Below are 25698 nucleotides of genomic sequence, written 5' to 3'. Positions count from 1 at the left end.
AAGTAATTGTGTGGTAAATTAACGTAGCAATCGTGAAAATCGTAAGCAAAGTCATAAAAAAGACACAGTCTTGCGCTTTTGGATAGGTCTAGCTTGGTGTCTCTTTCGGTGCCTTATAGAGGGTGAGTTATGTAGAAATGACAAGTAAATCACGCACCAATCTGGATAGTCATTTGGATTGTAATCATCGTATGACCATATTGGATATTCTTTGAGTTCATGTCCCCAAGCAGGTACAACAGGTGCTGGAGGCGGCATAGCGAATGGTCTCTCAGATCCATACATACTATATCCAAACGGCATGAGGTTGTTCATTTGATTTTGATACTGGGCTTGATAGAACTGTTCTATTGGGTTCATAGCGTTGTTTGAATAGGCTGGTAAACCAGGGTAGGTACTAAATGTGTTGAATGGAGTTGCGACCGGGCTACCGATTCCAAACCAACGTCTGCTATTGAAGTCAGATTTACGTTTTGAGAAAACATCGCCACTATTCTTAAGACGCTGTTGACCTGCTTTTTGTTTAGGAACTGGCCATCTGCTACCATAGCCCATACTCTGCTCTATTTCCCAAGACGTCGTCATACCATCTGTGATAGTCTGAACATATTTCAAAGATGGACATCCCACACCGAGCTTCTCTACGAGTCGATACTGATGTTTGAAATCGTAATCCTTTGCTAGATCGTAGCAGATATCCGTTACTTCAAAATTGAATTCGAGGTGTTTGAGATTTTTCATTCCACTAAATAGTGAAACAATATCATCGACACGCGAATGATACTTTCCAGTGGTTTTTATAGAATGGATAAGTAGGGTGTCCAGATGTCGCAATTCTGTTATCTTCTTCAGCAGATGCTGGTCAAGCTTATCGACCCTGATTGAGAGCCAATGTACTTCCATCTCTTTTAAGGCGAAGACTGTCCTTCTAGCCTCATCTTCACTTTCTATGGTATCACTAAAGGTGGTAATATCTTTAGGCTCACAGAACTCCTCCAATAGGGCTTTCGTTGATGAGTTCAAATCAATTGTGACACCTGGCCTGATAAAGATACGAGGTGGGGTAGACTGGGTATCCAAGTATGGGTAGTGCATCACAGTAGTGGAAGGGTATCAACAATTAATGCACATTTTTCTGTCTGCCAATCTTGCCCGCATATAAGCTATTGTACCTCGACATTGTAAGCAATTGGCCGAATGACGTAGATAAGAAATGATCAAAAGACTACAGACGGTATTCGTTTTGTTATTTTCTTATAAAATAACTTTCCAATACTTCGTTATATACCGTCATAGATGATTTTCTTACGGAGACGGTTACGGGCTGTGGATTTCCTACCGCAGTGTAACGCTAATAGAACTATGTCTACTACTGTGATTTATCTATTCGGGATCTCGATAAAACTGCTGACGCAATAATTAAGGCTATTCAGCACAATTACTCATACTTGGTGTTACTAGGCAATCCAAAAGATAGTGTGAAGCATAATGAAGCCGTAGAGAAGTACAAAGGGGGTGTACTCACCTCTATGTGAGAATGCTCATCTTCTCACTTCTTATCAGTTTACCGGAAAACAGGTGAACCATAAATTGGACGAGAAGATAAAGAAAACAGGCGCTCTAATTGGTGAAAAGCAGCGAAGGAAAGAAGTTAAGTATTGGCAGGACACCATACGGCTACATGTCGTGAGTGACTTTCCTTATCACACTAGACATTATCAAAACAATGTATAAGGAGGACAAACTACTCGAACAGTACGCAGAATAGCACAGCCTGAGCTTTTCGCTGATGCATTCGACAGACGTGAGCAGATACGCGAAATACTGGACAAACTGGCGAGTTGGAGAGTGGTATTCGTATATCAGTACTATCGATGTATATCAACGCACGACTAGAAAACCAAGTCGGCCTTAGAACAATCGATAGAGACGCAGGATAACCATAGCAAAGAAATTATAGACTCTACCAGCGGATACACATATAAGACGTCTAACTCTATTATGAAGCAGAAAATACATCAATTGCTGCTCATATCACTCCACAAAGCCCAACTGGAGTCTGTGATATGCTCATAAACGATTCCCTAAGGATTTACTGTTGAATCCATATCCCTACTTTCAGTTCTTGGGGTAAACTAGAAGACTACCGTAACTGGTCTATTGAAACCAGTGTGGACAGGGAGCTAAATTCGCAGAGGTGAAATTAAGAAAGATGTTAGCGGAGATGATAGAAATACCACCATAGCTCACTTGGGACCCTGATTGGAGGCTGGACAAAGGACAGAGTGAGTTACCTGAAATAGAATCCATTATGGGTGACAAACCACACAAGATTGCATGGAAGGATGCATCACCATATCCACGTGAACAGCGCACGGCACTCGCTAGACGCGCAAAGCAATATGGATTTTGTTTTGACGACGTTCCTAGACGCAAAAAACCCAATATTGCGCTCCAAAAGCACAAACAGAGAGGATATGAAGAAAATTTCTAATTCATCCAATTATGCATTTACAGTCATAGATTCAAGTGTGTTGTGCGAAAGCATCTGTGAGCATCTTGAATATCGCAAGATCTTGCTACGAGGGTTTGTTAGTGACAGACTTACTAACTGTGTCATCTCACCTTTGCATCCTCAGCTGTTGTCTTGATTGGCTTACCATGTCGGATCGCGTCGTAGAAAGCGTTGTACTCAATAGTATAAGCATCTTCGTAAGTAGGTCTGATGACGCGTTCAACGTATGCACCATCTATAGTCTCGCCAATGACAAGTTTGATAGGCAAACCCTTGACATATGGGGTGTCATATTCAACTCTCACGCGTTTTCCGCCACCATAGACTTCTATGTGAGCGTCGAATAAGCCAACTTCGTCAACACCGGTCTCGTAGGTAGCCACGAAGTCGCCGTAGTCAAACAAAGCAGTAAGGAAACCACCAGCGTTAGTAGGAGCAGTGTTGGATACACCCAACACGCGTTTAGGAATACCTCCTAAAATTTCCCTCATTGCCGACAAATCGTGTGAGCCTAAAGATCCTAGCAATCTGTAGAGTCCATATGCTTTACTACTTGTGTCAGAAGTACCAAGTGCTTCTTGAGCAATCTGTTTTGAACGAAGACGCATTTCTTCTGTTGCTTCTGGACTAAAATCAGAGAATTTCTGAGGATATGTTCCAGATTGTCCGACGAATATACTATTAGGACCGATAATATCACGAACGCGTGCATATGAGATTTTATCCATAGATCTCACAATTTCAACAGCTTGATTGAATGCTTCTGCATATCTACGTTGATATCCAACAAAAACGACACCATTTGTCCTATTGCGTGCATCTATGATCGCATCTGCAGATTGGACACTCAAGGCCATTGGCTTCTCGATGAAAACCGCTTTACGAGCTTCTAATGCATCGATTGCAATCTGCGCATGGAATTCATCTGCTGCCAACACCATAACAGCTTCAACGTCATTATCGGCCAGCATATCTTGATATTTCCTGTATTTCTTATCTATATTGAACTTGGCAGAGACATGATCGATAGCGTTTTCTGATATATCACAGATAGCTTCTACTTTAAACCTATGTGATAAAAGACGCAGGTTTGGTAATACGATAGTTTGGGCAACTTCTCCAGCACCTTAGTGCGTTTAGACGATACACAGAAACTACAATAGACATCTACCTACCAACTAAACCAACTTTCAGTACACTCTCCATGGTTGTTGAGGAATACGAAATGACGTCAAATATTATTTCAAATTTAAAAAGTAGAAAGAAGAAAATGTATAATTATACAATAATTTAAACTAAGCCAAGCTGTTTTCGACATCTGCATCAGCACCGGAGGACATTTCGGTAAAGTTGGAGAATTGCAATGGACGGTGAATGTCAGCCCAGAACGAGGTTGGTCTTGCGAGTGCCATCTGGTATGGTAGCGTAGGTGTCCATTGTTGTGATAATGATAGCGCGTAATTCCAAATTCCACCCTCTGAAGATATTGTCAGAAAGATTATTAGAGAAAGTAGGATAAACTTACCAGGTACGAGTGTCATACCGAGAATTCTATCAGAGAGAAGCAATTGTGTGCGTTCAGAGAAGCTTGGGTTAAAACCAGCTGGTTGACCACCCAGGTCTTGGTTCTTGCGACCCCATTCGAAACCATTAACCGTAAGCGAGTAAGCTGACAAACTGACACTACCTGGAGTGAATGAACAGACCAAACAGATCGAGCTTGGGCCCCAAATTGGGTTGTTGGCCATTACTCGTGCTTGTGTTGTCACATCCTGTGGACTGAGATGGTTCAATTCGAGTGATTGTGTCTTTATCCAACCGAGTGGCTCCAAATCGTTAAGCAAGTAGTCATGTTCAGGAAGGTTGCTTGGTAGTTCAACATTGTTGAATGATCCACGTTGAGGAACCCAGGCGATCGCTTTAATTTCCTTGATTTGTGGTGCATCCGGCGGCGAAACACCGTACATGAAACCGGCCACTTGAGTGCGAAGATCACCACTAATAATGAACTGTCTGAGGATGTTCTTTGGAATAACGTAAGTGAAAGCACTGCTATCATCCTTAACATCATCATTTGAAACAAAGACATGTTGAACTCTCAACGGCAAGTTAGTTGAAGAGATAGCTCTAGCTCTCCAATCAGATTTGCTAGCAAATTGTTGGTTCTCATAATTAGTAGTAGTAACAACTTGAATCTCATCACCATGAACGTTCGTAGTCTTAGTTTGGAGTGCTGTAATTTGGTTTGCGTCAGCAGCTGAGTTTTCAACTTCGGCCATCTGTTGACGTTGAATAGAAGGAGCACTGATTTCCATACCAAGGATGATATCACGAATTTCAGATTGTGTGAGTGACGCAGTATTGACTGAATTACGTTTACCGAAATCATTGACAATAAGATCTCTGAGTTGCGACTCAACCTTGATCCAATCTTCAGCCGAGAGAGATGGCCAAATGTGATGTGGTTCAGTGAGAGTGTTCTTATCAGGACGTAATATAATCTTTGCTTTCTCGTTGTTGACATGCAAACCACGAAGGATAAGAATAAGACGTGAGAATGCGGTGTATGATGAGATTTCCTTCAACCAATCATCGTAAAGTGAGAACAACACCATTTGTGGTTGGGTAGCACGTAAGATGAGATCACCGAATTTCTCCAATTTCAAACAAGCCTGGAATGGCAATTGAAGTTCAGAACCCTTGATGACAATGTTACTGGATTGCCTAGTTAGTGAAAAAAGATTGCAAAATACTGCAACTCACGGGAAATCAAGAAGATGGACTTCAAGTGGGTCAAGCATACCCTTTCTAGTGACAATAATTTGCTTAGGTTGTTCTTCAACAGGCAATGAACGAATAAGTGCTGCAACTTCTTCAGCCGTCTTCCATTTAGCAAGTTGACCAAGACGCTTCTGACCAGCCCATACGGAAGTGTGGATGATCTTCAAGAACAGCTGACCAGTTCTTGGGTTAAAGATGAAGATAGCACCGTTAATAGGCTTGGTGGTGAGGTTACCTTCGAACGTCTTGTGGATAGTAACACGATATACGTTAGTATCATCAACAAACCAGATAGTTTGGTTGGAGAACAATTCTGAATAGTTCTGGGAGTTGAGATATGGTTCTGTTGGTTCAGAGGAGTAGAGTTGGAGTGACTTCCTAATACGCTCTCTAAGGACATAAAGAGCTGGATTAGCTTTCATGACCTTCGCCATAGCTTGTTGCATCAGCGGTTTGAGACCAGGGAACCAGTTACCATAAGCAGTGTAGAGGTTGTAAGCCAAATCGAGACCGACCATGCAACCAGTTGGTGATGGGTACATGGAAGATGGATCGCTCGTGTAATCTAAGAACTTGGCTCTTGTATATCTCTCAATATCGTGTGAATCGAAATCACCAAATCTCAATTGAACATCCACCCAGAATTTGTTTGATGTAGTGCCATCCAAAACATCCTTGCTGTCATTAAGCAGTGATGGTCTTGCGATGTTCCATTTGTATGCCGAGAAGAGGAGGATATCAGCGCAAGATGAGTTCATCTTGTAAGATTTACGTGGGTGGATAGTCTCTTTCTGGACGGTTTCAATCTGTAATGCTTCTAACTCCTGATCGAAAACTTGACAAAGATCCATAACGACAGATTCGTGGATCTTCTGCCACAAGTGCGCACGGAAGATCTGAATAAGTGAGATCTTGAGGGTTGGAATCTTACCGTGCATGAAGATACCAGTAAGATCAAGTTGTACTTGGAAACCAACATAGACATTAGCACGATTAATCGTAGGTGACCACCAGAGTGTAAATCTTCTGTTTGGAATCTGGTTCAAACCGGATCTTTGAGCGTTCGTAAGTTTCTTATACTTCATAGATTCTTCGAAACCGCTGGCTTTCTCCCAGAACAGACCCTCCTATATGATCGTCAGTATATAACCCTTGCAAAACAAAGAAAAAACCCACCCAAGTAGGGAAGTAAGTACCCTTGAATAAGGTATGCTCAAGGATGGACTCTACACCACCAAGTGCGGCAATAACATCCACACGGTAGTTATTAAGTTGCCATAATTTACCATCATGACGTTGTGAAGTCCACCAGAATGGGTTGTGTTTGAGCAATTGATATTGTTTCCAATCTGTACGGACTCTCCAACCTTTATCGTATGCGAGTGTATGTCTGTCCTTTTGGAAGAGAGTGTTGATACGTGGTATACCTCTATCCCAGCTATCTTCTAAATCTTCAAGTGTCAATCGTCTGTTCTGACTCATGGCTTCTTTACGTTTCATGGCATATTCGGACCAGACTCTAGCTGAATCGACGAATTCTGCTTCCCATGGCTGGATGTATCTGTACAAGTTTGGAATGAGTTGGTCATCTTCATGTGTCATACCCGATCTAAAGTGGGTTATACCAGTGTCTGTCTGCTTCGACCATCTAAGATCCGATTGAGGAATGAGAACGTGACCCATAGAAAGCATACCCAAACCACCAAGTTCTTTTGGTGAATAGAATACCACAGGTGGGAAACGTGAAGGCATCTTCGAGTTAAGACCGATTTTAACTCTTGTTTGCACCTTGTTCTCAGCCTTGACGAGAGAATCGAGGAGCTCATTGGTGTGTAAAACGGCTTCACGGTAGTAGGTCATCAAACCAATGATAGTTGTGTTCCACTTGTTGATAATCTTGGAGAATGTAGTCGAACCAGAACTCATGAGTACCTGACGAATACGGTTGTTGAAAGCATTGATACCGTCATCCGATACTCTCAAGTACGCTTGTGCTGTACGCTCCTTCGTGGCTTCGTTCGTGAGATTCCATACACCATCATTGAGTCTATATTGCTCGCTATTCTGTGCCCTTATCTTCGGCAAGATACGCAACTCGAAACCGTGCATTGAGAAGAGCAATTGTGGGTTGTCTTTAGAGTAAACACTTGCGAAAGTATCCTCCCATTCGATAGTTGTTAGAGATCTTGGAAGTGAATTTTTAACATTCCAGAAGACGGCTCTACCGAGGTTAACATCATGCTTGATCAAACGCATACGACAGTCTCTAGGCCAACACTTTTTGTTGTTGTATCCAATAATATTAGAATTTGTTGGATCAGGGTTGGCTGACAAGTACCTCTGTATGAGATCTCTCGACTGATCAGCATCAAACTTGAAAAGCATGTGAATTTTATCAACATAACGAGAATAAAGTCTGACTGGGTGTCCAACTTCAGTTGCTGTGTCTTTATACTGAAGGAAATTATTTGGTGATTGCGGTGGACCAGCCATTTCAGAAGCTCTGTTCAAGCCGAGAATGAGCAAGTCAAGAACTAATCCGTAGAATTGGAAAACGAAGGCAGAGAATTGCAGACCTCTGATAAGACCATAGGAATTGACGTGCGACATATCCTTATAAGTCAATGGTGTGTTGTTTTTTGCAGTAATGTAGTCAGCCAAGTTGTGGTCCATGATCAATCTAAGAAGTCTGTTGAGGAGAGTTAAATCGATCTTCTCGTAAACCCTGCTCAATTGAGTCTCCATCATAACGACACATTCACCCTCGCTTGTCTCCCAAACGTCGTGGAGGTTGTTAATACCTGGAAGATGTCAGAATTGGGTATTACTAAAACAATTAGCTCACCTTGAGCCCATTTGTAGGTTAATAATGGTGGTGGCTCAGTATCAGCTGGCTTGACCCATGATGGGAAGAGACCTCTCTTATCAGCTTCGAAGAAAAGGAATTGATCGAGGTAGGCATCAGTAATCTTCTCAACTGGTTCAATATCATAGCAAGGTATGAGCTTGTCGTAGGTGTCAAAGAACTCAATTCCTGCTTCCTTGAAAGCACGTTGAGTGAGTAACAATCTCTTAATTCTTGAAAGACATTCGTGTGGATTATCGTACGCTTGCTCAATAAGTGCCAACTCTTCTCTTTGAGATTGGTTTAGACGACCTTGAACGGAGTAAGCCTCTTTCAATCTCTCCAATGCAAGAACAAGAATCTTGGTATCATGCTTGTAGGAAAGTGGAGGGAATGGAATTGGAGAGAACTTTCTGCTCTCCAACCAATGAACTGTCGAAGTATAAAGTGCAACGGCCTCCTCTGATGAAATGTATGGACCATCTTTGAGATATCCATGTTGTCTCTCTTGCTCTTGCTTGAGATAGAGTCTGGTCAAACGACCAAGATTCTTCTTAACAACAGCTTTGTCGACAGTAGCACCACGACGAATACGTTCACGATTGTAGTGTGCGACGGATGTCCACCAATCGGCCTTGTTTTTGACGTAACGGAGGATAATGTTCTCGATCGCCGTTGGCATACCAGGTACCTTCCATGGAATGTTTGCTTTCCAACCTGGGATTGAGTTAGTAGATTACTTCACAAATACTAATTACCCACATCTCCACGCTTCAGAAAGATGCTGAAGGATAGTCTTGGCTTTGTTTTGCTTGAGTGATTCAGGCATCATATCCAAGATATCATGCATAACAGCAGCACGCAATTCCAGATCGTAGTGGGATTCAACACGTTGTTTTGTAACATTCTTGGCAACACCTCTGCTATTGCGACCTTCGAACTGTCTGGCGAGGAGATTACCGAGCCATCTCTCCAAGAGAGGAACAATACCTCTCAAGAAGAACAACCAGACACGCCATCCTGGCGCCCAGAAACCAACACCCGGACCTTTACCTACCGGACCAGTATTGAAACGGTAGTAAATAAGATGCTTGAGATCTTTACACATTCTAATCTGTCTCATAATCTTATACTTGTATCTGTACATACCGGTGAGCTGACCAACATGTGCAAATGAGTATTGAAGACCATCAGCAAGTTGGAAAGCATCACATAACCCCAACCTGAATTGAACGTGTACATCGACAATTAGTTTTGTCAAACGAAGGATTTCACGTAGAAGGTGGAAAGCATTACCGAATCTACTCTTCTTACGCTCCTTTGTCGTGAGTGTCTTGACAGGTTTCAAGTTCATGTTGTAATCCAAATGCAAGTAGTTGAGATTTTTACGGTGAATAAGTAAATTGAGCATGTTGTAACCTTGGCGAACAACCTGCAAACCAGCTTCAACCCAATCGATTGTAGTAGTTTGGAAAAATTTGGTTCCTTTTAAGCTTTGCATTAAGCGCTTCTTATTTTGTGGTTTTGGTGGGCGTTGGTGGAGTCTATTGAGAACGTAGACCTTGAGAAGCTTTTGGTAGGATACTCTGACCTTGACTGGCATTCCAGGTGGACAGTGCTCCATGTACCAGTCCTTGACGAGTGGAACATCTTGGGCTCTACGAGTAACACCAGAACGGGTGTTATATGGTGCAGGAGCCCACCATAAAGCGATAGCATCGGAGGTGTTATCGCTATACACTGGTTTGTCTTCCAAGAATGCAGTCATATCTTCAGGCATTTCAAAGTCATCATCTTCATCTTCTCCATATCCAAATACTTGATCCTCGTGACTCACTTGTGGTGTATTAGCTGCACCTGCCACTGCTCTCGAGGAGATAGGATTTATCGATGGATCAAAGTAGAATGCAGGCATATCAGGATCTTCTGTCCGTATATACTGTGATTGAGGAGCGTGATATGGACCAATTTGTACAGCCCTTGGACGAGAGTTATAGAGGTGAGGGAAAGCGATCTTGTATTCAGTGCGTATTGGTTGACGAATGATGACCTTGTTGATATCATTAAACTCGTTCCAATCTTCATCGTCGACGTCATCTTTATAGAGTGGTTCAAACTTAGGACCACCTGGTATAGCCATATTGAGAGCTTTTGAGGTGAAGAAAGCTTTATCCTCGAAAAGATAACTAGCATTCTTGCGATCGTGGGTCTCTGAAAGGAGAGTTTTACCTATTCTATAGAGGTTCGCCATCTGTGGGAGATCCAGCGACCACTGCTTGTAAGATGGGCCGTTGATGTGGACTGTATCTTCGAGCGGCTTAGGGTCGTAGAACCAGTCGATAATAGGAGCGTCTTCTTCCTCGTCGAGTGGTAATTGTATGGATTCTAAAGGTTCTACATCGAGAATGTTGTCACTGTAGTCGAGTGGCGGTTCTTCGTCGTCGAATGGCGGGAAACGCATACGCTTGAAGTGCCTTCTGTCACGCTTCTCTCTCCGCATGGCAAGCCACATGGAAGCCCACTGGGCGTGGTAGACGGGCTAAATGGATGTTAGAAGGGCGGAGACGGAAGGGAGAGACGAACCTCAATAACGCGTGGGATCTGGTTGACGAAAGTGATAGCGCCTGTAATGTGATAGAGTACGGGCACCTCGTGAACCTGCTCCCATGGCATTGGGATGTTCTCGAGCAACTTGAGTACGGCGTGTGGAACATACTTGAGTGCGCCGAGATGGATACGCTTCTCGTTTCTAAAGCGCATATGGGACATGTCGCCATGGTCTTTGATAATCTTACGGAGATGCTCTGGCGGGAGTTCGACCTTTTCACTCCCGGAAGTACCAGCGCTGCCGGGCTTTTTCAAGCCCCAGCGACGCTTAGAGAATTGGTGGTGTTTCTTGACTTTTACTGAGAGATCCTCTGGGGATAGAACTGAAGTGTGTGATCCAAATCCTGGCGGTGGACCATTCGACATCATGGCAGATCTGGTTCAAGAGCTGTTGAGAGTCTACCACCAAGATGCTGAGAACGATAGCTAGAAATTTTACAGCCACGAGGAGAGCGCCACAGAAATCACAGGGTTTGGATTATTTGCTAGAGAACATGGAGCCTCTGCAGACGAGATGTGAGTTGATAGCGGATATGCCAGTATAGCTCGCTGATGTAGCCCCAGCCAGCGCGCAGAACCCGTCAGAGTATCTGCCAGCAAGCTCCTTCAGAACTGGCCACAGCTACTACCCCTCGAGCTTTGGACACACGCCCGCACAATTCTTCAAAAAGCCTTCAGCGCCCGAGGGTGTCAAGTTACCTGATCTGAACAGGCTCTCTCTGTCCCCTAACGCCATGTCTGTCTTCTTAACCTCGATGGGCAAGATACAATCAAGGAGGAAGACCGGCTTGAGCTGGAAAGAACAGCGCAAACTGGGCAAGGCAGTCAGGAGAGCAAGACAGAGCGGTCTTTTGAACACATTCGCCGTCGGGTCTAACAGGAAGTTGTAATAAATGAGCGTATGCATGCACTCAAAAAAGTACTATAATGGTATTAGGCTTTCTTGGCTTCGTCAACGGATTCTTCTGGGTGTCCCTTGGTCTCCTCAGCTGCTGCGTCTTCTTTGGCTTCCTCTTTGGTGTCCTCCTTTGGGGCATCCTCCTTGGCTGGAGCGTCATCCTTCAGCTCGCCGTTCAACTTGACACCCTCTTCGAACTTGTCCTTGAAAGCCGTTGCGTTCTCTGCGTTAGCGAATCTGATAGCCAATGTTTCAGCTGTTGGCTCGCCCTCTGAGACATCTGCAGCGACTGCCCATACCCAGCTGCGATCGCTGCCAATGTTAGGAGAGAGCTTCATGTCTGGGGTGAGGAAGTGGTTCGCGCAGACCTTCAATGTCTTGTCTCTGCGCATGACCAGACGTACTTTCTTGGTCTCCTTGTGCTGGAGTATACGGACGTCACCCGTACCCCTCTCCTTCCATTCGGAGGAATCCTTAGCGAACCTGAACAGCTTTGCTCTGATCTTGAAGAGGACTTCCTCGTCCTCCTCGTTTGTCTTTGTCTCGACCGTCTCTGTGAGCTTAACAACAGGCTCGAAGTGAGCTGTTGACTCTTCTTGTGGCTCTTCAACGTGTGCTGTCTCTGGCTGGAGTAAAAGTTATAAAACGCGCTACACGGCCGCTAGTACCCACCTTTGGCTCTTCTGCTGACATTATGGATGTAAGCGCTCGAGATCGTCCCAGGCTTCTTCTTCTCTGAAACGCCAGATTAAAAATTATTCAACTATGCAGCAATTATTATACGCTATACTGGCTCTGGCAGTCACTATAGAAGCCTACATTGTGACTATACCAGCCCGCTCTAAGGATTGTTATTTCGAGGTCAGTCTTTCTATTATCAGAGACGCTGGCTAACGATCTTCAGGACTTGCACAAGAATGATGAGGTGCGTATATTCTACTCTGTTCTCCAGCAGCTGGTCGCTTACTAGCCCCAGATGACCGTCACTTAGTGGGTTTGCTTCCAGCGCACACACGCGCATACGCACACACGAGACTGACAGACAGCAGCCAGGTGTCCAGCGGTGGCAATCTCGACATCGACTTCGCACTCTCTGACCCTTCTGGCCCCCTATACACCAACAACGGCAAAGATACCGGTACTTATTCGTTCATCGCAGACAAAGACGGCAGGTACACCTACTGCTTCAGCAACGCTATGAGCTACAACACTGACAAGACGCTGTCCTTCAACGTGCACGGCATCTTGTACGTGCCAGACGAGGGACACACCCTCCCGATCGAACACGAGATACGTGTCCTCGCAGACAACATTAAGGCTGTCCAGGATGAGCAGGAGTATCTCAAAGCGCGTGAGAGAAGCCACAGAAATACCGCAGAATCAACAAATAGCAGGGTGAAATGGTGGTCGCTTGCACAGTCTGGCTTGCTGATCGTCACTTGCGCCTGGCAGGTGTACTATTTGAAGGTCAGTCCGATATCTATCAAAGACTCCTTTCTAAATCAGCACAGGCTTTCTTCGAAGTCAAGAGAGTAATCTAATACATTTGATAGTACAAATGAACGTGTATTCCATTAAATGAGTTGTTTAGTAAAAACCCAGCTGGCTGTCCGCGCTAGACTGTATCCTATCGACCAGACTGTCGATATATGTGATGTCTTGGTTATTGGGTATGAATGAACTTGTGTATTTGTTATTCAGTTGCTGCTCGAGGTACTTTTTAACAACGCTTAGTGCATCAATAGCTTTAAACTCGTCTATCGTATCGTCGTAGCTGAAATAATTCGTAAAACTGAGTGAATCAAAATGATCGTTTATTGATTGAAAGGAATCAAGGGAACTCGAATAACTGGAGTAAGGACTGTAATTTGACTGGTATGGCGTGCTAGTGATATTCAAGGGGCTGCTCCCAAATACGTCAATTTGGTGATTATAGGACTGTGAACTCGAGGATGACCGGCTCCTGGTTGCACGTGAGTAGTTATCCTGGGTGAGCTGCTCTACAGGCTCATCAGCGACTACGTTATCGTCCTTATGTTCGTTCGTCTCGCAGGCTACAAGCTTCGGTTTCTTAGATTCCGTCAATACTTTCGATATCGTCGACCTATCCACAGAGAACTGTCTAGCAATCTCATCCTGCTTCATATGAGGGTTCGTTTGGGCGAGCTTCACAATATTGTTCTTCTGCTCCGTCGTTAGTTTGCGTTTCCTAATTACAGTCGTCATGGATGTTCTAGTACAAGATGTTTGACAAATGATAAACTTTAAAAGTACAAAGCAAGACACGCCATATAGACGTACATGTGTAAATCATACGTACGCATAGATGAAATGCTTGGTGGTGGCAGCCTAAGAGTAGTCTGAATCGAGTTTTCCTGCTGCAGGACGACTCGTAGTGCACTTAAGCAGCAGTGGCGTGATCTATACACCATGTAGGTGTATAAAGCTATTCTCAACCCTGAGAACCACTTCTGCGACTCCCACGACGTGTTCCCAACTCTCGGCTGTGGATATCGTCGCCTCGAGGAAGACTGTCTTCAGCTAATCCACAAGAGAGTGCTTTTCTGGTGCGTCGCTCAACGAATTATCGTTCAACCCATCTCGAGTTGTATGACGAGGGAAGTTAGAACTCTCAGACCTTACCCGCTTCGTTATAGCCGTACGAGACAGCTCGTCTGTAAAGAAGCATACGAGTCACTTCAGGCTGCCACCAGAACACACCATGGAGTTCATGGTGCGCTGAAGAAAAGCGAGAAGACGCCCATTTTTAGGCACTAAAGTGTGAAAAAAAAAATGACTATCATCATATCATCACAAATTATATAAGAAGACATTATGCATAAATAATCTAAAAACAACAATCTAATCCTCTATGTTCATCTCCTCCAGATCTTCGAGCAGTTCATCCATCTTTGGCAGGTTCTCGTCCTCCTCAAGCTCTCCACCGTCACTCTCATCCATCTCATTCTCATCCTTAGTCTGTTGCTCCTCCGACTTATAGAGATTCACACCCGCTCTCATCTCTGGATCCTCTTCGAGGTCGTTCAAGAACTCCTCGTATTGCTTCTCAACCTTGTCAGTGTCGACACCACCACGTCTTCCTAATGCACCTCTACCGAATGCACCCTCAACATTAGAATCTTCGGCATCCTTGGCAATAGACTTGAGCTTCCATTGACGTGGACGGTTCTTCTTACGTCTGTTAGGGTAGGCCTTCTTGACGATAACAACGTCAGGTAACCTATCCTGGTTGAGACTCTCGAAGTTGTCAGAGTTGAAATTGCTGTCTTTCAGGTTGTATCCCAGACAGCTATCACCCGCTTGAAGGATATGTCCAAGGTGAGTGCGTGTGTGGAAAATTTCATCGTCAGATGCACCTCCAGATGCCTTCATTACTTGTACATCTGCCAAAACGAGTTTACCGCGTGTAGGACCAAGTGGTTCGATATCCAAAACGATATATTCAACCAACTCACCAACAGTTGCCAAAGTCTCGAAAGGTGCTCTCCAGTATGTAGGCGCAGTAACATCAGTGACATGAAGAGTCATCGGATCGAGCAAGTGGACAGAGTTACCTATTCTTGAACAAAGTACGAGTGGAGAGATGTTTGAGAATTGTCTTGCAAGTTTTATAGGCAAGCAAACCAAGTCGTCCTTACAAACTGGGACGATTTCAACTGAGTATGTGAACTTATACTTTGATGAACCCGTGTGGACATCAGTTGTGAGCAATTCTTCACTCGCTTTATAGCGAAGTGGTACAACATTCTGGAGGAACTCGAGCATCCTCAATGCAGCCTGTCTTTGGAGATAATAGAAATCCAAACCATCCTTTCTTTCGAGGATGTTGACACAATCTTTGTGTGCGCCATGTTTCAAGATGAGTTGCTCGAGGTAGAAGAAAGTACGCTTATGTGGAACCTTTTGTCTGACTTGTATAGAGGTTTGCCATGTGTTTTTTGCTGCCATTCTGGTACAATCTGGACATTGGGCACCGAGAATAGTGTAGGTGACTTCGAAAACTTGCTGTAAGATGGTGTTTGCGAGTACCTCCTTTTGTACTGTTAATTTAACTTTAATACGTTTGCTGTGTGGTTCTGTCCATACGAAACCAGCGTCTATGAGTCTGATTTTGGATAAACCCTTGAGTTTCTTAAGACAGATAGCTAATAACTCTCTACTCTCCCAATCTGCGAGTACCCATCCATTTGGAGGGTTTGAATAGCGGTCGCAACCTCTGCAGAATGTGACGGAAGAAGATTTTGGTATCTCAGCAGTGATGTCGACGCTGGGTGAAGTGTGAGTAATAGAACAGCGTAGGAGATATTACGCACGTATTACGCAGACATCCCACACAGAGATTGGCTGAATTTGGCTGTATTGGTACACCTGAATGATATGTCAGCGAAATCGAGAGACACTTATATAGTTTTACACACCACAATCAGCACAGAGAACTACGTGCACAGGTGCCGATGGCTTGAACGATACGGCGTCACCTTCCATCTCTTGATAGTAGTCCGTCAAGAAGCGTGCACTCAAAAATGCCACTTGAAGATCCACAGGAGTGGGAGAATATAGGGAATGTGTACTATGCACTCACCACGCTCTATAAATATCACTGGAATATCTCCAGTTTCGAGCCCTACGAGATCGTCACATCTGGGTACTCATCTACAATGGCGATATACAGGAACTACAGCAAGCTAGTACCTACAACTATCACTAACCTACCTGAAAACACCAGCAATCAGCCGTTTATTCACATATACTCAGCAGATGGCCTCCATCTCTCCACTATCAGCTGCACATCTCCACCGATAGCCGTAGGATTCAGCAGCGCAGACGAGCTCATTGTCGTATTAGATGACTGCCAATATAAAATATACAACTATTCTGGAAAGATACCCACAGCTAGTACCCACAGGATAGCCATCAACAGTACAGGGATCGCAGACGCACGGATAACGGACGACACGATAGTCGTACTTACCAACGAGATGGAATTCTACGAAATGACGCTCACTAGCCGACCAACGAAGCTCTCAACAATGGAAATCAGGGATATACCCTCAGATTGGACAGTCATACCATCCAAGTATTCCCAGACGTCTCTCACGACTATTATCGCAGCCACTGAGGGCGATATTCAGCTGTCTGACTCACTAAGCTGTATGACCCACCCATTTGGTACGCCCCACGCGCAGATTAAACTCTCCCCTAATGCCAAATTCATTGCTCTCTTGACGCCGACGCTGCAATTAAGTATAATGACGAGCGACATGGCTAGATTACTTACAACATTCGATCTCTCGACGATAGACTCTTACACTCCAGATGATATCGATTGGTGTGGTTCAAATGCTGTTGCGGTCGTTTATAACGAACCCTCACCACATATCTGGCTCATCGGTCCAGGAGGCGAACATGTTTTGTTCCCCTATCACAATGCGACATCGATAAAGGCATACAGTACGCCATCCTCGATGCTAGCTATCACGCCTGAAGCCTTGGACGTCATCCAGAAAGTTCCTGAGTGTGTACAAGATGTTTTGGGGGCCACCTCGAGCTCACCTGGGCGCATGCTTCTCTCTGCTTTCGAGGAACTCGAAAGAGGAAGCTCGAAATCGGACGATATTATTCGCGATATTGGCCATGACCTTCTTGAGGCGGTTGACAGGGTCATTGGAGCTGCTGTGGAATTGTACACACCAGAGATCCAACGACGATTGCTCAAAGCTGCGCAATTCGGCTGGCAATATCTCTCCAATTACAACTCGGATGAATTCATAAAAGTCGCCTCAACTCTGCGAGTGCTAAACGCATACAGAGATGTCGGAATACCCCTCTCAAAGGCTCAATGTGACAAGCTTGAGCATGTTGCACTCATACAGCTCCTCCTCCCGAGACGTAAATGGGCGATGGCGATTAATATATCCAAACACCTTCAGACACCTTCAGACGTTGTGCTTGTTCATTGGGCAAATGCTAAGATTTATGCTAGCGATCACACTATCCCTGATGAGGAACTCTCCGTTTCAATTGCAGAGAGGATAGCTTCAGTGACTAATACATTCGTCGGATGGTCAGATATTGCAAAAGTCGCCTATGAGGTGGGCAGAGTGTCGCTCGCGACCAAGGTAAATAGTCAGTAACCGTAGAAACTTCCTCTAACATACTTTAGATGCTCGATAGGGAGCCACGAGCAAGTGAGGTAGTTCCACAACTGAAGCGGATGAAGGAGGATCGGTTAGCGCTTTTAAAGGCTATTCAATCATCTGATCCTGATTTAGGTGGGTATCAACTTCAATTTCCTAAGCCTTTGTTTATTGAAAACTCCTAGTCATTGACGTGCTCCTCCACCTCCGTTCGAGACTCACACTTGGAGACTTCTTCAGAGTCCTAGAGGACGGCGGAAGTGTCTACCAGCTCGCTAAATCCCTCCTCGTAGTCTACGCCAAAGACAAGGACAGAGATATGCTCCGCAATTTCTATTTCCAGGACGACAGACGGGTCGAATCTGCGAAATTGGACCTCTCAGAAGCTGAGCAATTGTCTGGTGACGCCAAGGTATCGAAGGTCAAGTCCGCAATGAAGTTCTTCAGCGAGGACAAGAACTGTGCTTTTGAGAGCAAGGCTTGTGATGAATATCAGAAACTCTTGACTATAACGAATGGTGCAACGTCTGTCAACGATGCTATCAGGGAGCTTCTCAACAAAGATGACATAAAGGGAGCTGAGAAACTGAAGACTGATTTCAAGGTTTCTGACAAGAGGTAAGATATACTTCTATCTGTTGATGGCATCTAACAAATGACATAGATGGTGGTATCTACGTTTACATCACTTAATAGGAAAATCAGATTACGATGGTTTGGAAGAGCTTGCATCTAGCAAGAAGAGTCCAATTGGATACGAACCGTTCGTCAAAGCGCTCAAAAAGGCCGGTAATAAGAAGCTCGCGGGGGAGTACATCAAGAAATGCGAACCAAAACGGCGGGAAGAGCTACTTAAGGGATTATAGTGGTCTGTGAAAGTCTGCAAAGGACTGTAATATAAAATAATGATGCATATACCTATAAGAGATAACATATGAGTAGAAATACATGTCTAGTGGGGTATTTATGAGTTTGAGACTCCTCTAATAACATTGTGCCATTCATTCAAAACTGCAATAGTCTCCTTCTGGGATGATTCGCTGCCGAAAAGGTAATACGCCAGCCTGGACTTCAGACGAAGAAGTTGTGCTGGTGCGTAGAAAAGTACGGAGAAGAGGATGATGGAGGCTACAGCGATGACTATTGACATAATAAGAGCCGTCTCCCAAGGTTCTAAACTGGATATGATTAGAAGAATAGAAAGTGAATAAAAAGAACATACATCGCAAATCCCCAGGTACTCTCCATACCTAAGCGCATCTTCCACAATAAAAAGCTATAGCTATTTGCATTTGGTGCATTAACTTTATTTGTCGGCATTTCGACTTCTTCACCGTTTGAGTTGAACGACCAGGCGAGGGGATGGACAGACTATCAACAACGCCGAACCCAGCCAGACCGAGCTCACGTTTGGCTGGACTATCGAATAAGCAATTTAATAGGGTAATTCACATCCTTATACGCGTATTTCGCCTAATAAACATTCCAGATTAACACAAAACTCGCAACAGTCGACGACGACGATAACGACGAGAATGACTATGAAGGTTTCCAGGATTACTCTTTCCAGCCTGAGCCCAGCTTCCTACGCGCGCCGCTGAACTCACGCGTGCCCCAACTATCACCACACAGCTACAACTCAATTAGGAAGTCAAACGCATTCAAAGGCGTCAGTTTGGATGTACAGCAGGCAGCCATCTTGGAAGATTTTCAGTATGTCTTAGTCGTGAGTAACAGTTGATAAGAAGCCCTCTGGTTGATTAGCTGTCTAGGGAATACAAGGGCAGTATATTACATATCACCCAGATTACGCATATGATGACATGAACGCCCGTCTCAAGGGCAGCAAGTTCATCGTCGACCCCTCAATTGACCCTGGTTTGTCGACCCTCATACGGCGCATACTTCCTTTGGCCTCGCTGTATACGTCTATAACAGCATTCGTCGAACAGCGTTCAGCGATGGATTGGGGGTTAGTTAACCATGCATTATGTGCAGCTATCAGAGACATGCTCAAAGTGAGTCAATTTCTCTAACAAATGCATCATCATAACATTACAGGAATATCACCTCCTCCTTGCACAACTAGAGACACTCTTCTACACCTCCCCGTGTTACACTCTCCAAATGGCTTTCTACCACCTCCAGCCAGCACTTCACAAACTCACACTTATTCACCAGCTCGCACTCGAATTGATAAGCACCGAAGCCCCAGATATCGATGACCAGGCTGAGCAGGAAGACGAAGACAGCGAGGATTTCATGGGCGAAGGCATGAAAAAGGCAATCGCACAGTTAAACGCCGAGACAAAAGAAAATGCGCTCGAGAGCGAAGGTATCGTCAAAGGTGGTGAAGTGATAAAGGTCGTATGGGAGAAACTTATGAAATCATCCGGTGATCCTGTAGCCCATGAGGTATATAATAGGTTGCTTTTCCATGCTTCACAACCATACGCGGAAATGCTCCTCAGCTGGACGACTTCTGGCGATCTCGATGATCCCTACGATGAGCTTCTCGTGCGCGAAGCCAAATCAATCAGTAAGAAAGGTCTCGATATGGATTATACCGATGAATACTGGGAGAAAAGATACACACTCCGTGATGGCTCTAGTGTAGATAAGCCTTTCAAACCTGATACAGCATTCAATAGCGATGGAAATCTTAAGCGCCTTGCAGGTGGTGCATGCGTGCCACCTTTCCTGGAGGCATGGAAGTTCAAAATCCTCTTTGCTGGAAAATATCTCAATGTCATCAGAGAATGTGGCATCGAAGTCACTAAAACGCGGAACTTTGCAGAACTTGACAAAATGTCCATAAATTCGGCTCCATTCTACAAGCAAGTTGAGGATGCCTACACCCATGCTAATAGAGCACTCCTAAAGCTGCTCTTGGAAGATGAAGGCTTGGTATCACGCTTGAGGAGCTTGAAGCACTACTTTTTCCTCGCTGAGTCTGATTTCTTCGTCCACTTCCTAGACCAGAGCTACAATGAGCTGCGAAAGCCGGCCAAGAGCGCCAACCTTGTTAAATTACAATCTTTGCTGGATCTGACGCTGCGCAACCCTGCTTCACCTAGTTTCAACGATCCATATAAAGAGGATGTCAAGATAACAATGAATAAGGAACCACTCTATCAATGGCTGCTCACCGTCGTCAACGTCAGTGGTGCGCTTGGTCAGGAGGAGAACTTCAACCAACGTAAAGGAGCAGAGGAAAAGCCAATTAGAGCAATAGAGGGTATGTCATTCGACTACACGGTTAATTTCCCATTGTCACTCGTCATATCCCGCAAGACAATCCTAAGATACCAACTTATATTCCGATTCCTTCTCCATTTGAAATATACCGAGAATGCGCTCGTTGGGATGTGGGGTGAGCACGCACAGGATTGTTGGAGACGGAACCTTAATTACAAGCCTTTCGATATGTGGAGAACGCGGGTCTGTGTCTTGAGAGCCCGCATGTTGGAGTTTGTCAGACAGGTTACTGGCTATGTCTGCGAAGAGGTCCTACACATAAAGTCGTTAGAACTCGAAGAGAAGATTGGTAGGGTCCAGACAGTTGATGCACTTCTCAAGGATCATGTTGATTTCCTCGACGGATGTGTTAAAGAGTGTATGCTTTCAAATGCTCGTTTGATTGAGCGCTTGCAGAATATCATGAAAACTATAGGCACATTCACACTCTACTCTGTGCAACTAACCAAAACAGCGGTCGAAGCTATGGATGCTATCATCGGAGCACGGAAGAGTGGGATGGAACCGTCTGAGACACTTGTTCCGCTTGCGAAAATATGGAACGAGCTCAATAAATTCGAACACGCGTTCAATAAGCAAAGTAAAGTGGGTTATATTTTAAGATCACCTAGCCATTCGCTCACATTTCCTCCAGATTATGCGCGACTCACTCGCGTTTTATGCATCATCAGAGAACCCATCTCTGCTTGCGTTGTTAGCACGATTAGTTGGTAGCCCATAGTTTAAATTCCTGTAAATTGTTGTATTTAATTTCAGATCGATTTTTAATTTATGTTGTCATCTGGAGATAGTGCGTAATGATGCTATCGCATATCACCCATGAGTGATCACAGCAAAGTTGACCTCATATTAAATAATTTCTACAGCAAAACGCTGCACTTGCTTCTGGAAAGCAGGGTGTCTCTCCCCGAGACGAAATCGCGCATATCGAAATGGGTAAGTAGCTCAATACACTATAAACATATAGCTCAGACGCTCTACAGTTCAATATACAGACTACAGACAGTGGGAGCAACTTATTCAAGTCAGAGCTGAGCACTTGGAAGAATCTTAGCACTAGTACTCAAGTGCCACCGATGGTAATCGAGTTTATTCTCGATGCTACGGACATACCGCCAAATCAGGCATGTTTGTTCGTTGATACACAAGGCAGACGCAATACCGTGCAGTCTAGCCTGGTATTAGAAAGGTGGACGCTTCAGTTGTCTGGTGCTGGCGCACAGGAGGACTTACCTATTGTTTACAAGCGATCAATCGTGCTTTTTAGAGCACTATATACCCTACTTAGAGTCCTCCCTTTGTACACCTTCATACGGCGGCTCAGACGATCACACAGCCGTGGTCTCAATATTGGCTGTAGGCTCAGTGCGGAATATAGCAAGCCTACACAATCTGATGGCATCCTTCCTATTGATGCGCAATTATCCCAAGATCCACAGAGCAATTTGACCGACACACATCGTTTTAACACTATCACGACACCCGCCGGAATCTTAAACTTGAGTGTTGAATACAGATGTCATACGAACTTTGTGGTAGATGATATAGAATCACTTCTGTCGTCTCGTTTCGTTGATGAGGATTACTACACACCTACGCTGACGAAGCATCGGTCGACGCCTAGCGCTGGGTCAAGCGGTACGAGCGGTGTGTTCCCAATCCCGGCCGTCTCAGATGAGAACAAAGAGGAAGGCAATGTAGTACGCGACTACGTCGCAAGAACTGGCGCGAGTCGCGTCAGAGCTAATAGCAGTTTATCACCACGAACGACGTCATATTTCTCAACATCACCATCTGTGAGACCAATGAGCCTCTACAGCGGTGCATCCCCAACCCCATCACTCACAGGCATTGTCGCACAATCATACCAGCGACAAGGCGCCGCGATAAGTATACCAGAGAATCAATCAAGTAGCTCATCAACTACGAGAAGATATTCTTCCAGTTTTGGATATAGACGCAACTCCTCGATTGGTGGTGGAAGCAGTGGTGAGAGTCTCATCAAGCCTTTAGCATCTCCAAATCAGCCCTCACCACCACCTTCAGGGGTAACAGTGTCTAGAAAACAATCAACAAAATTATCACAATCTTTGGCGGAAGAAGAAGGACATGATGATAAAGATATTGGAGAATTTATCAAACTGATCGACCAAAAACCACAACTAAGATCCGTTCAAGAGACATCAAGCGCGACAATCTCCAAGCAACAGCTTGACGAAAAGATTAGGATGATGAGTGTTTCTAGTCTCGCGAACTCATCTGTTAAAGAAGAGGAGAAGCAAGACTTTGGTGAAGTTGTCGGCCAGATGGACTTTGATGAGTTGGATATTAGGCGGAGTATGTCAGCTCCAATAGCGACCACAAGCCAGACGAAGCTCCATACAGGCGTAGCTACGGCCTTAACTGCTGCTGGGTCTCCGGATGACAATGCGGTGCCATTTTATTACGACGTTGGCGCAAGCAGAGGCAGGTCTAGTTCAAGACGGAACGATAAGGAGAACCCTGGGAGGATCTAACTGGTGACACATTACATATTATATATAATACGCGTGTTTGACTTGATTAATATTTTACATTGTAATACCAGAGGCCAGTATATAAAGCGAGAAGAGCCATGCCGATGTACAAATGTGAGTTGAAAGAGTCATTAGCTGAGCTTGTAGAGCCCGATGCAGAGCCTAATGTCTGACCTTTGCCGCTGAATGATCCTCCACCGGAATGCTTTCCAAGTGCATTCTCTATCGCGGAGGCATTTGCGCCTTTGATGGTTTCTATGACTTGGCCAGATTTGATGAAGATAAAAGTTGGCATTGCGCTGATCCTGTACTTCGCGGCTACATCTTTAGCTGTATCAACATTGCACTTGAAAAAGTTCACATTTGTATGTTGTTTTGATAGTGCCTCGTATTTAGGCGCTATAGCGTGGCAAGGACCGCACCTGTGTGATGTTAGAGTGCGCTATAAAGCGGACAACTTCTACTAACCACTGAGAGTCTGTTCAGAGGAGGGTTTTGATATTTCTAAGAGAATACATACCTCGGCGAAGAAATCAATCACGTTGAGCTTATTATCGTCTAACTTGCTCAAATCAGCTACGGAATTAAGGAGAATCATGATGGATGTACACTTGGAAGCTGTACGAAAGTAGGAACACATATAAGAGCGACTGTTTAGCCTTGCTAGCGAATAGCTACCCTTAACTCTGCACTACTCAGTCGTAACTATTCCCTTCTTTCTCCCTTACATCCATCTAGACAATGGGCGGCATATGCTGCAAGCCTCAGGTGTGCACTATACATGCCCTTATACTACCATCTAACCTATATTTTCCAGGTTATCGACTTTGACGGTATGTGGCCACAGATTCGGTCCATATAAGCTCTAAAACCGCGCTCAGGACCCGTAGATCTCTGGCATTTCAGTCTACTTAGAGCTGTAGGAAAGGGTGCATTCGGGAAGGTGTGTTTCTTTACTTCTCTTGCTTCCGCTCACTCTTCAGGTCCGTGTCGTACAACACAAGCAAACTAAGAAATTGTACGCATTGAAGTACATAAATAAGGATAAATGCGTTAAAATGCGCGCTGTCGATAATATTATACAGGAAAGAAGACTATTGGAGGAGATTGATTGTCCCTACGTCGTTAATCTTCGTTATGCGTTCCAGGACGACGAGAACCTGTTTATGGTTATAGATCTTATGCTCGGTGGTGACCTCAGATTCCACCTCGAGCGCAACGGCGCATTCGACGAGCAAACAGTCAAGATATACGTCGCTGAGATCGCTCTAGCTTTGGATTACCTCCATAAGAGAAGGATAGTCCATAGGGATGTCAAACCAGACAACATATTGCTAGACGAACAGGGACATGCTCACCTTACCGATTTCAACATCGCTTGTTTCTTGGGAAAGCGTGCATTGACTGGTGTAGCTGGTAGTATGGCATATATGGCCCCAGAAGTACTCGAGAAGAGAGGGTATTTCACAACAGTTGATTGGTGGTCGCTTGGTATAGTTGCTTTCGAGCTACTGTTCAACAAGCGGCCATTCAGGGCGAGAACAAATTCGTCGCTTACGAACGCAATAACGAAACAAGAGCTCATCTTCCCAGATAATGCTTATGATCTGGTTTCCAAAGATGGCATCAGCGCTATTAATGGTCTCCTCACCCGTGATCCAGACTTGAGACTAGGGTGTAGTGAGTATGGTGGATTCGAAGAGCTGATGAAGCATCCATGGTTCAGTAACCTCGATTGGGATGCATTGAGCAAGAAGCAACTACCACCAACCTTTGTACCGGATGTAGGTTTATTATAAGTTTCAGCTTTTGTTCTAACGATTCGCAGTCTAAGAAAGCAAATTTTGACGCAACGCATGAATTAGAAGAATTACTATTAGAGGATAACCCATTAAAAGCTAAAAAGCGTGATCCTAAAAGGGACATAAGTACCTTAGAACCCGTCTTCGTTAAGATGGAGGAAAAATTTGGAGTCTACGATTACACGAGAATGAGAAGAAAGAGCTATTTTAGAGCTAATGGTGATACTAATATGACGATAAGCACACAGCAACAACCACTCGTACCACTTGAAGAGCAACCGAATCAATCTGCTAGCGTTACAAATTTGAGCTAAGCGG

At 44.6% G+C, this 25698-nt stretch overlaps 14 protein-coding genes across 14 annotated transcripts; 6 read left to right on the top strand and 8 right to left on the bottom strand.

The window, feature by feature from the left end:
- Positions 1–51: 51 nt before the first annotated feature.
- On the bottom strand, positions 52–1118 carry WALSEDRAFT_70089 (hypothetical protein; the record flags this gene model as incomplete). Its single annotated transcript, XM_006959779.1, has 2 exons — positions 158–1118; positions 52–112 (listed from the first exon to the last, which is right to left on the bottom strand). The coding sequence occupies exons 1-2, from the start codon at positions 1093–1095 to the stop codon at positions 52–54; spliced, it is 999 nt and encodes a 332-aa protein (XP_006959841.1). The 5' UTR covers positions 1096–1118.
- A 1365-nt stretch (positions 1119–2483) lies between these two features.
- On the bottom strand, positions 2484–3730 carry WALSEDRAFT_48061 (NAD(P)-binding protein). Its single transcript, XM_006959778.1, has 3 exons — positions 3691–3730; positions 2626–3641; positions 2484–2579 (listed from the first exon to the last, which is right to left on the bottom strand). Exons 1-3 carry the CDS (start codon positions 3719–3721, stop codon positions 2526–2528), a joined length of 1101 nt encoding a protein of 366 aa, XP_006959840.1. The 5' UTR covers positions 3722–3730; the 3' UTR covers positions 2484–2525.
- An 80-nt stretch (positions 3731–3810) lies between these two features.
- On the bottom strand, positions 3811–11114 carry WALSEDRAFT_65699 (PROCN-domain-containing protein; the record flags this gene model as incomplete). The annotated part of the gene is made up of 7 exons (XM_006959777.1): positions 3811–3992; positions 4041–5230; positions 5279–6423; positions 6473–8097; positions 8142–8858; positions 8904–10680; positions 10725–11114. 7 exons carry the CDS (start codon positions 11112–11114, stop codon positions 3811–3813), a joined length of 7026 nt encoding a protein of 2341 aa, XP_006959839.1.
- A 16-nt stretch (positions 11115–11130) lies between these two features.
- On the top strand, positions 11131–13243 carry WALSEDRAFT_61130 (supernatant protein factor, C-terminal domain-containing protein). The gene is made up of 7 exons (XM_006959774.1): positions 11131–11264; positions 11313–12272; positions 12319–12507; positions 12551–12571; positions 12623–12636; positions 12696–13113; positions 13158–13243. The coding sequence occupies exons 3-7, from the start codon at positions 12412–12414 to the stop codon at positions 13185–13187; spliced, it is 579 nt and encodes a 192-aa protein (XP_006959836.1). The 5' UTR covers positions 11131–11264; positions 11313–12272; positions 12319–12411; the 3' UTR covers positions 13188–13243.
- Positions 11142–13219, bottom strand: WALSEDRAFT_61131 (hypothetical protein). The gene is made up of 4 exons (XM_006959775.1): positions 13161–13219; positions 12319–13114; positions 11313–12272; positions 11142–11264 (listed from the first exon to the last, which is right to left on the bottom strand). Exons 2-3 carry the CDS (start codon positions 12337–12339, stop codon positions 11682–11684), a joined length of 612 nt encoding a protein of 203 aa, XP_006959837.1. The 5' UTR covers positions 12340–13114; positions 13161–13219; the 3' UTR covers positions 11142–11264; positions 11313–11681.
- WALSEDRAFT_65698 (hypothetical protein) lies at positions 11159–11638 on the top strand (the record flags this gene model as incomplete). Its single annotated transcript, XM_006959776.1, has 2 exons — positions 11159–11264; positions 11313–11638. The coding sequence occupies 2 exons, from the start codon at positions 11159–11161 to the stop codon at positions 11636–11638; spliced, it is 432 nt and encodes a 143-aa protein (XP_006959838.1).
- WALSEDRAFT_70083 (hypothetical protein) lies at positions 13205–13881 on the bottom strand. The gene has a single exon (XM_006959773.1). The coding sequence runs from the start codon at positions 13870–13872 to the stop codon at positions 13234–13236; it is 639 nt and encodes a 212-aa protein (XP_006959835.1). The 5' UTR covers positions 13873–13881; the 3' UTR covers positions 13205–13233.
- Positions 13882–14508: 627 nt separating this feature from the next.
- On the bottom strand, positions 14509–16018 carry WALSEDRAFT_21072 (NMD3-domain-containing protein; the record flags this gene model as incomplete). The annotated part of the gene is made up of 2 exons (XM_006959772.1): positions 14509–15934; positions 15981–16018. Coding segments are annotated over 2 exons (1464 nt in total), but the record flags the coding sequence as incomplete, so codon positions are not given.
- A 153-nt stretch (positions 16019–16171) lies between these two features.
- Positions 16172–18759, top strand: WALSEDRAFT_61128 (hypothetical protein). Its single transcript, XM_006959771.1, has 4 exons — positions 16172–17786; positions 17831–17939; positions 17990–18422; positions 18469–18759. Exons 1-4 carry the CDS (start codon positions 16191–16193, stop codon positions 18668–18670), a joined length of 2340 nt encoding a protein of 779 aa, XP_006959833.1. The 5' UTR covers positions 16172–16190; the 3' UTR covers positions 18671–18759.
- A 7-nt stretch (positions 18760–18766) lies between these two features.
- On the bottom strand, positions 18767–19134 carry WALSEDRAFT_70080 (hypothetical protein; the record flags this gene model as incomplete). Its single annotated transcript, XM_006959770.1, has 2 exons — positions 19027–19134; positions 18767–18982 (listed from the first exon to the last, which is right to left on the bottom strand). Exons 1-2 carry the CDS (start codon positions 19122–19124, stop codon positions 18769–18771), a joined length of 312 nt encoding a protein of 103 aa, XP_006959832.1. The 5' UTR covers positions 19125–19134.
- Positions 19135–20018: 884 nt separating this feature from the next.
- WALSEDRAFT_61127 (hypothetical protein) lies at positions 20019–21840 on the top strand. The gene is made up of 2 exons (XM_006959769.1): positions 20019–21647; positions 21697–21840. The coding sequence occupies exons 1-2, from the start codon at positions 20067–20069 to the stop codon at positions 21781–21783; spliced, it is 1668 nt and encodes a 555-aa protein (XP_006959831.1). The 5' UTR covers positions 20019–20066; the 3' UTR covers positions 21784–21840.
- A 30-nt stretch (positions 21841–21870) lies between these two features.
- WALSEDRAFT_33563 (hypothetical protein) lies at positions 21871–24500 on the top strand. The gene is made up of 3 exons (XM_006959768.1): positions 21871–21998; positions 22046–24002; positions 24099–24500. The coding sequence occupies exons 1-2, from the start codon at positions 21882–21884 to the stop codon at positions 23576–23578; spliced, it is 1650 nt and encodes a 549-aa protein (XP_006959830.1). The 5' UTR covers positions 21871–21881; the 3' UTR covers positions 23579–24002; positions 24099–24500.
- Positions 22045–24548, bottom strand: WALSEDRAFT_70079 (thioredoxin-domain-containing protein). Its single transcript, XM_006959767.1, has 2 exons — positions 24142–24548; positions 22045–24000 (listed from the first exon to the last, which is right to left on the bottom strand). The coding sequence occupies exons 1-2, from the start codon at positions 24216–24218 to the stop codon at positions 23625–23627; spliced, it is 453 nt and encodes a 150-aa protein (XP_006959829.1). The 5' UTR covers positions 24219–24548; the 3' UTR covers positions 22045–23624.
- WALSEDRAFT_21269 (kinase-like protein) lies at positions 24320–25694 on the top strand (the record flags this gene model as incomplete). Its single annotated transcript, XM_006959766.1, has 5 exons — positions 24320–24346; positions 24396–24411; positions 24460–24521; positions 24562–25362; positions 25407–25694. 5 exons carry the CDS (start codon positions 24320–24322, stop codon positions 25692–25694), a joined length of 1194 nt encoding a protein of 397 aa, XP_006959828.1.
- Between the last annotated feature and the right edge of the window lie 4 nt (positions 25695–25698).

The sequence above is a fragment of the Wallemia mellicola genome (genome assembly GCF_000263375.1).
Source record: "Wallemia mellicola CBS 633.66 unplaced genomic scaffold WALSEscaffold_20, whole genome shotgun sequence".
NCBI classification, from domain to species: Eukaryota; Fungi; Basidiomycota; class Wallemiomycetes; order Wallemiales; family Wallemiaceae; genus Wallemia; species Wallemia mellicola.
This window is presented reverse-complemented; position numbering and strand designations above follow the sequence as displayed.

What these genes read in the sequence shown, in the direction of transcription:
- WALSEDRAFT_61127 (XM_006959769.1), top strand. Translation starts at nt 20,067, where the DNA reads ATGGGCGAAGGCATGAAAAAGGCAATCGCACAGTTAAACGCCGAGACA. An exon ending in CGTTCAATAAGCAAAGTAAA is followed by an intron (nt 21,648 to 21,696) that starts GTGGGTTATATT and finishes CATTTCCTCCAG; the next exon opens with ATTATGCGCGACTCACTCGC.
- WALSEDRAFT_48061 (XM_006959778.1), bottom strand. Translation starts at nt 3,721, where the DNA reads ATGGAGAGTGTACTGAAAGTTGGTTTAGTTG. An exon ending in ACTGAAAGTTGGTTTAGTTG is followed by an intron (nt 3,642 to 3,690) that starts GTAGGTAGATGT and finishes AAACGCACTAAG; the next exon opens with GTGCTGGAGAAGTTGCCCAA. An exon ending in CAACAGCTGAGGATGCAAAG is followed by an intron (nt 2,580 to 2,625) that starts GTGAGATGACAC and finishes AAACCCTCGTAG; the next exon opens with CAAGATCTTGCGATATTCAA.
- WALSEDRAFT_61130 (XM_006959774.1), top strand. Translation starts at nt 12,412, where the DNA reads ATGCAGCAATTATTATACGCTATACTGGCTCTGGCAGTCACTATAGAA. An exon ending in CTAAGGATTGTTATTTCGAG is followed by an intron (nt 12,508 to 12,550) that starts GTCAGTCTTTCT and finishes AACGATCTTCAG; the next exon opens with GACTTGCACAAGAATGATGA. An exon ending in GGCAGGTGTACTATTTGAAG is followed by an intron (nt 13,114 to 13,157) that starts GTCAGTCCGATA and finishes AAATCAGCACAG; the next exon opens with GCTTTCTTCGAAGTCAAGAG.
- WALSEDRAFT_70079 (XM_006959767.1), bottom strand. Translation starts at nt 24,218, where the DNA reads ATGTGTTCCTACTTTCGTACAGCTTCCAAGTGTACATCCATCATGATT. An exon ending in TCCGTAGCTGATTTGAGCAA is followed by an intron (nt 24,001 to 24,141) that starts GTTAGACGATAA and finishes AACATCACACAG; the next exon opens with GTGCGGTCCTTGCCACGCTA.
- WALSEDRAFT_61131 (XM_006959775.1), bottom strand. Translation starts at nt 12,339, where the DNA reads ATGTCAGCAGAAGAGCCAAAG. An exon ending in TGTCAGCAGAAGAGCCAAAG is followed by an intron (nt 12,273 to 12,318) that starts GTGGGTACTAGC and finishes CTTTTACTCCAG; the next exon opens with CCAGAGACAGCACACGTTGA.
- WALSEDRAFT_70083 (XM_006959773.1), bottom strand. Translation starts at nt 13,872, where the DNA reads ATGACGACTGTAATTAGGAAACGCAAACTAACGACGGAGCAGAAGAAC.
- WALSEDRAFT_61128 (XM_006959771.1), top strand. Translation starts at nt 16,191, where the DNA reads ATGCCACTTGAAGATCCACAGGAGTGGGAGAATATAGGGAATGTGTAC. An exon ending in GAGTGTCGCTCGCGACCAAG is followed by an intron (nt 17,787 to 17,830) that starts GTAAATAGTCAG and finishes AACATACTTTAG; the next exon opens with ATGCTCGATAGGGAGCCACG. An exon ending in TTCAAGGTTTCTGACAAGAG is followed by an intron (nt 18,423 to 18,468) that starts GTAAGATATACT and finishes CAAATGACATAG; the next exon opens with ATGGTGGTATCTACGTTTAC.
- WALSEDRAFT_33563 (XM_006959768.1), top strand. Translation starts at nt 21,882, where the DNA reads ATGAGTGATCACAGCAAAGTTGACCTCATATTAAATAATTTCTACAGC. An exon ending in AATCGCGCATATCGAAATGG is followed by an intron (nt 21,999 to 22,045) that starts GTAAGTAGCTCA and finishes GACGCTCTACAG; the next exon opens with TTCAATATACAGACTACAGA.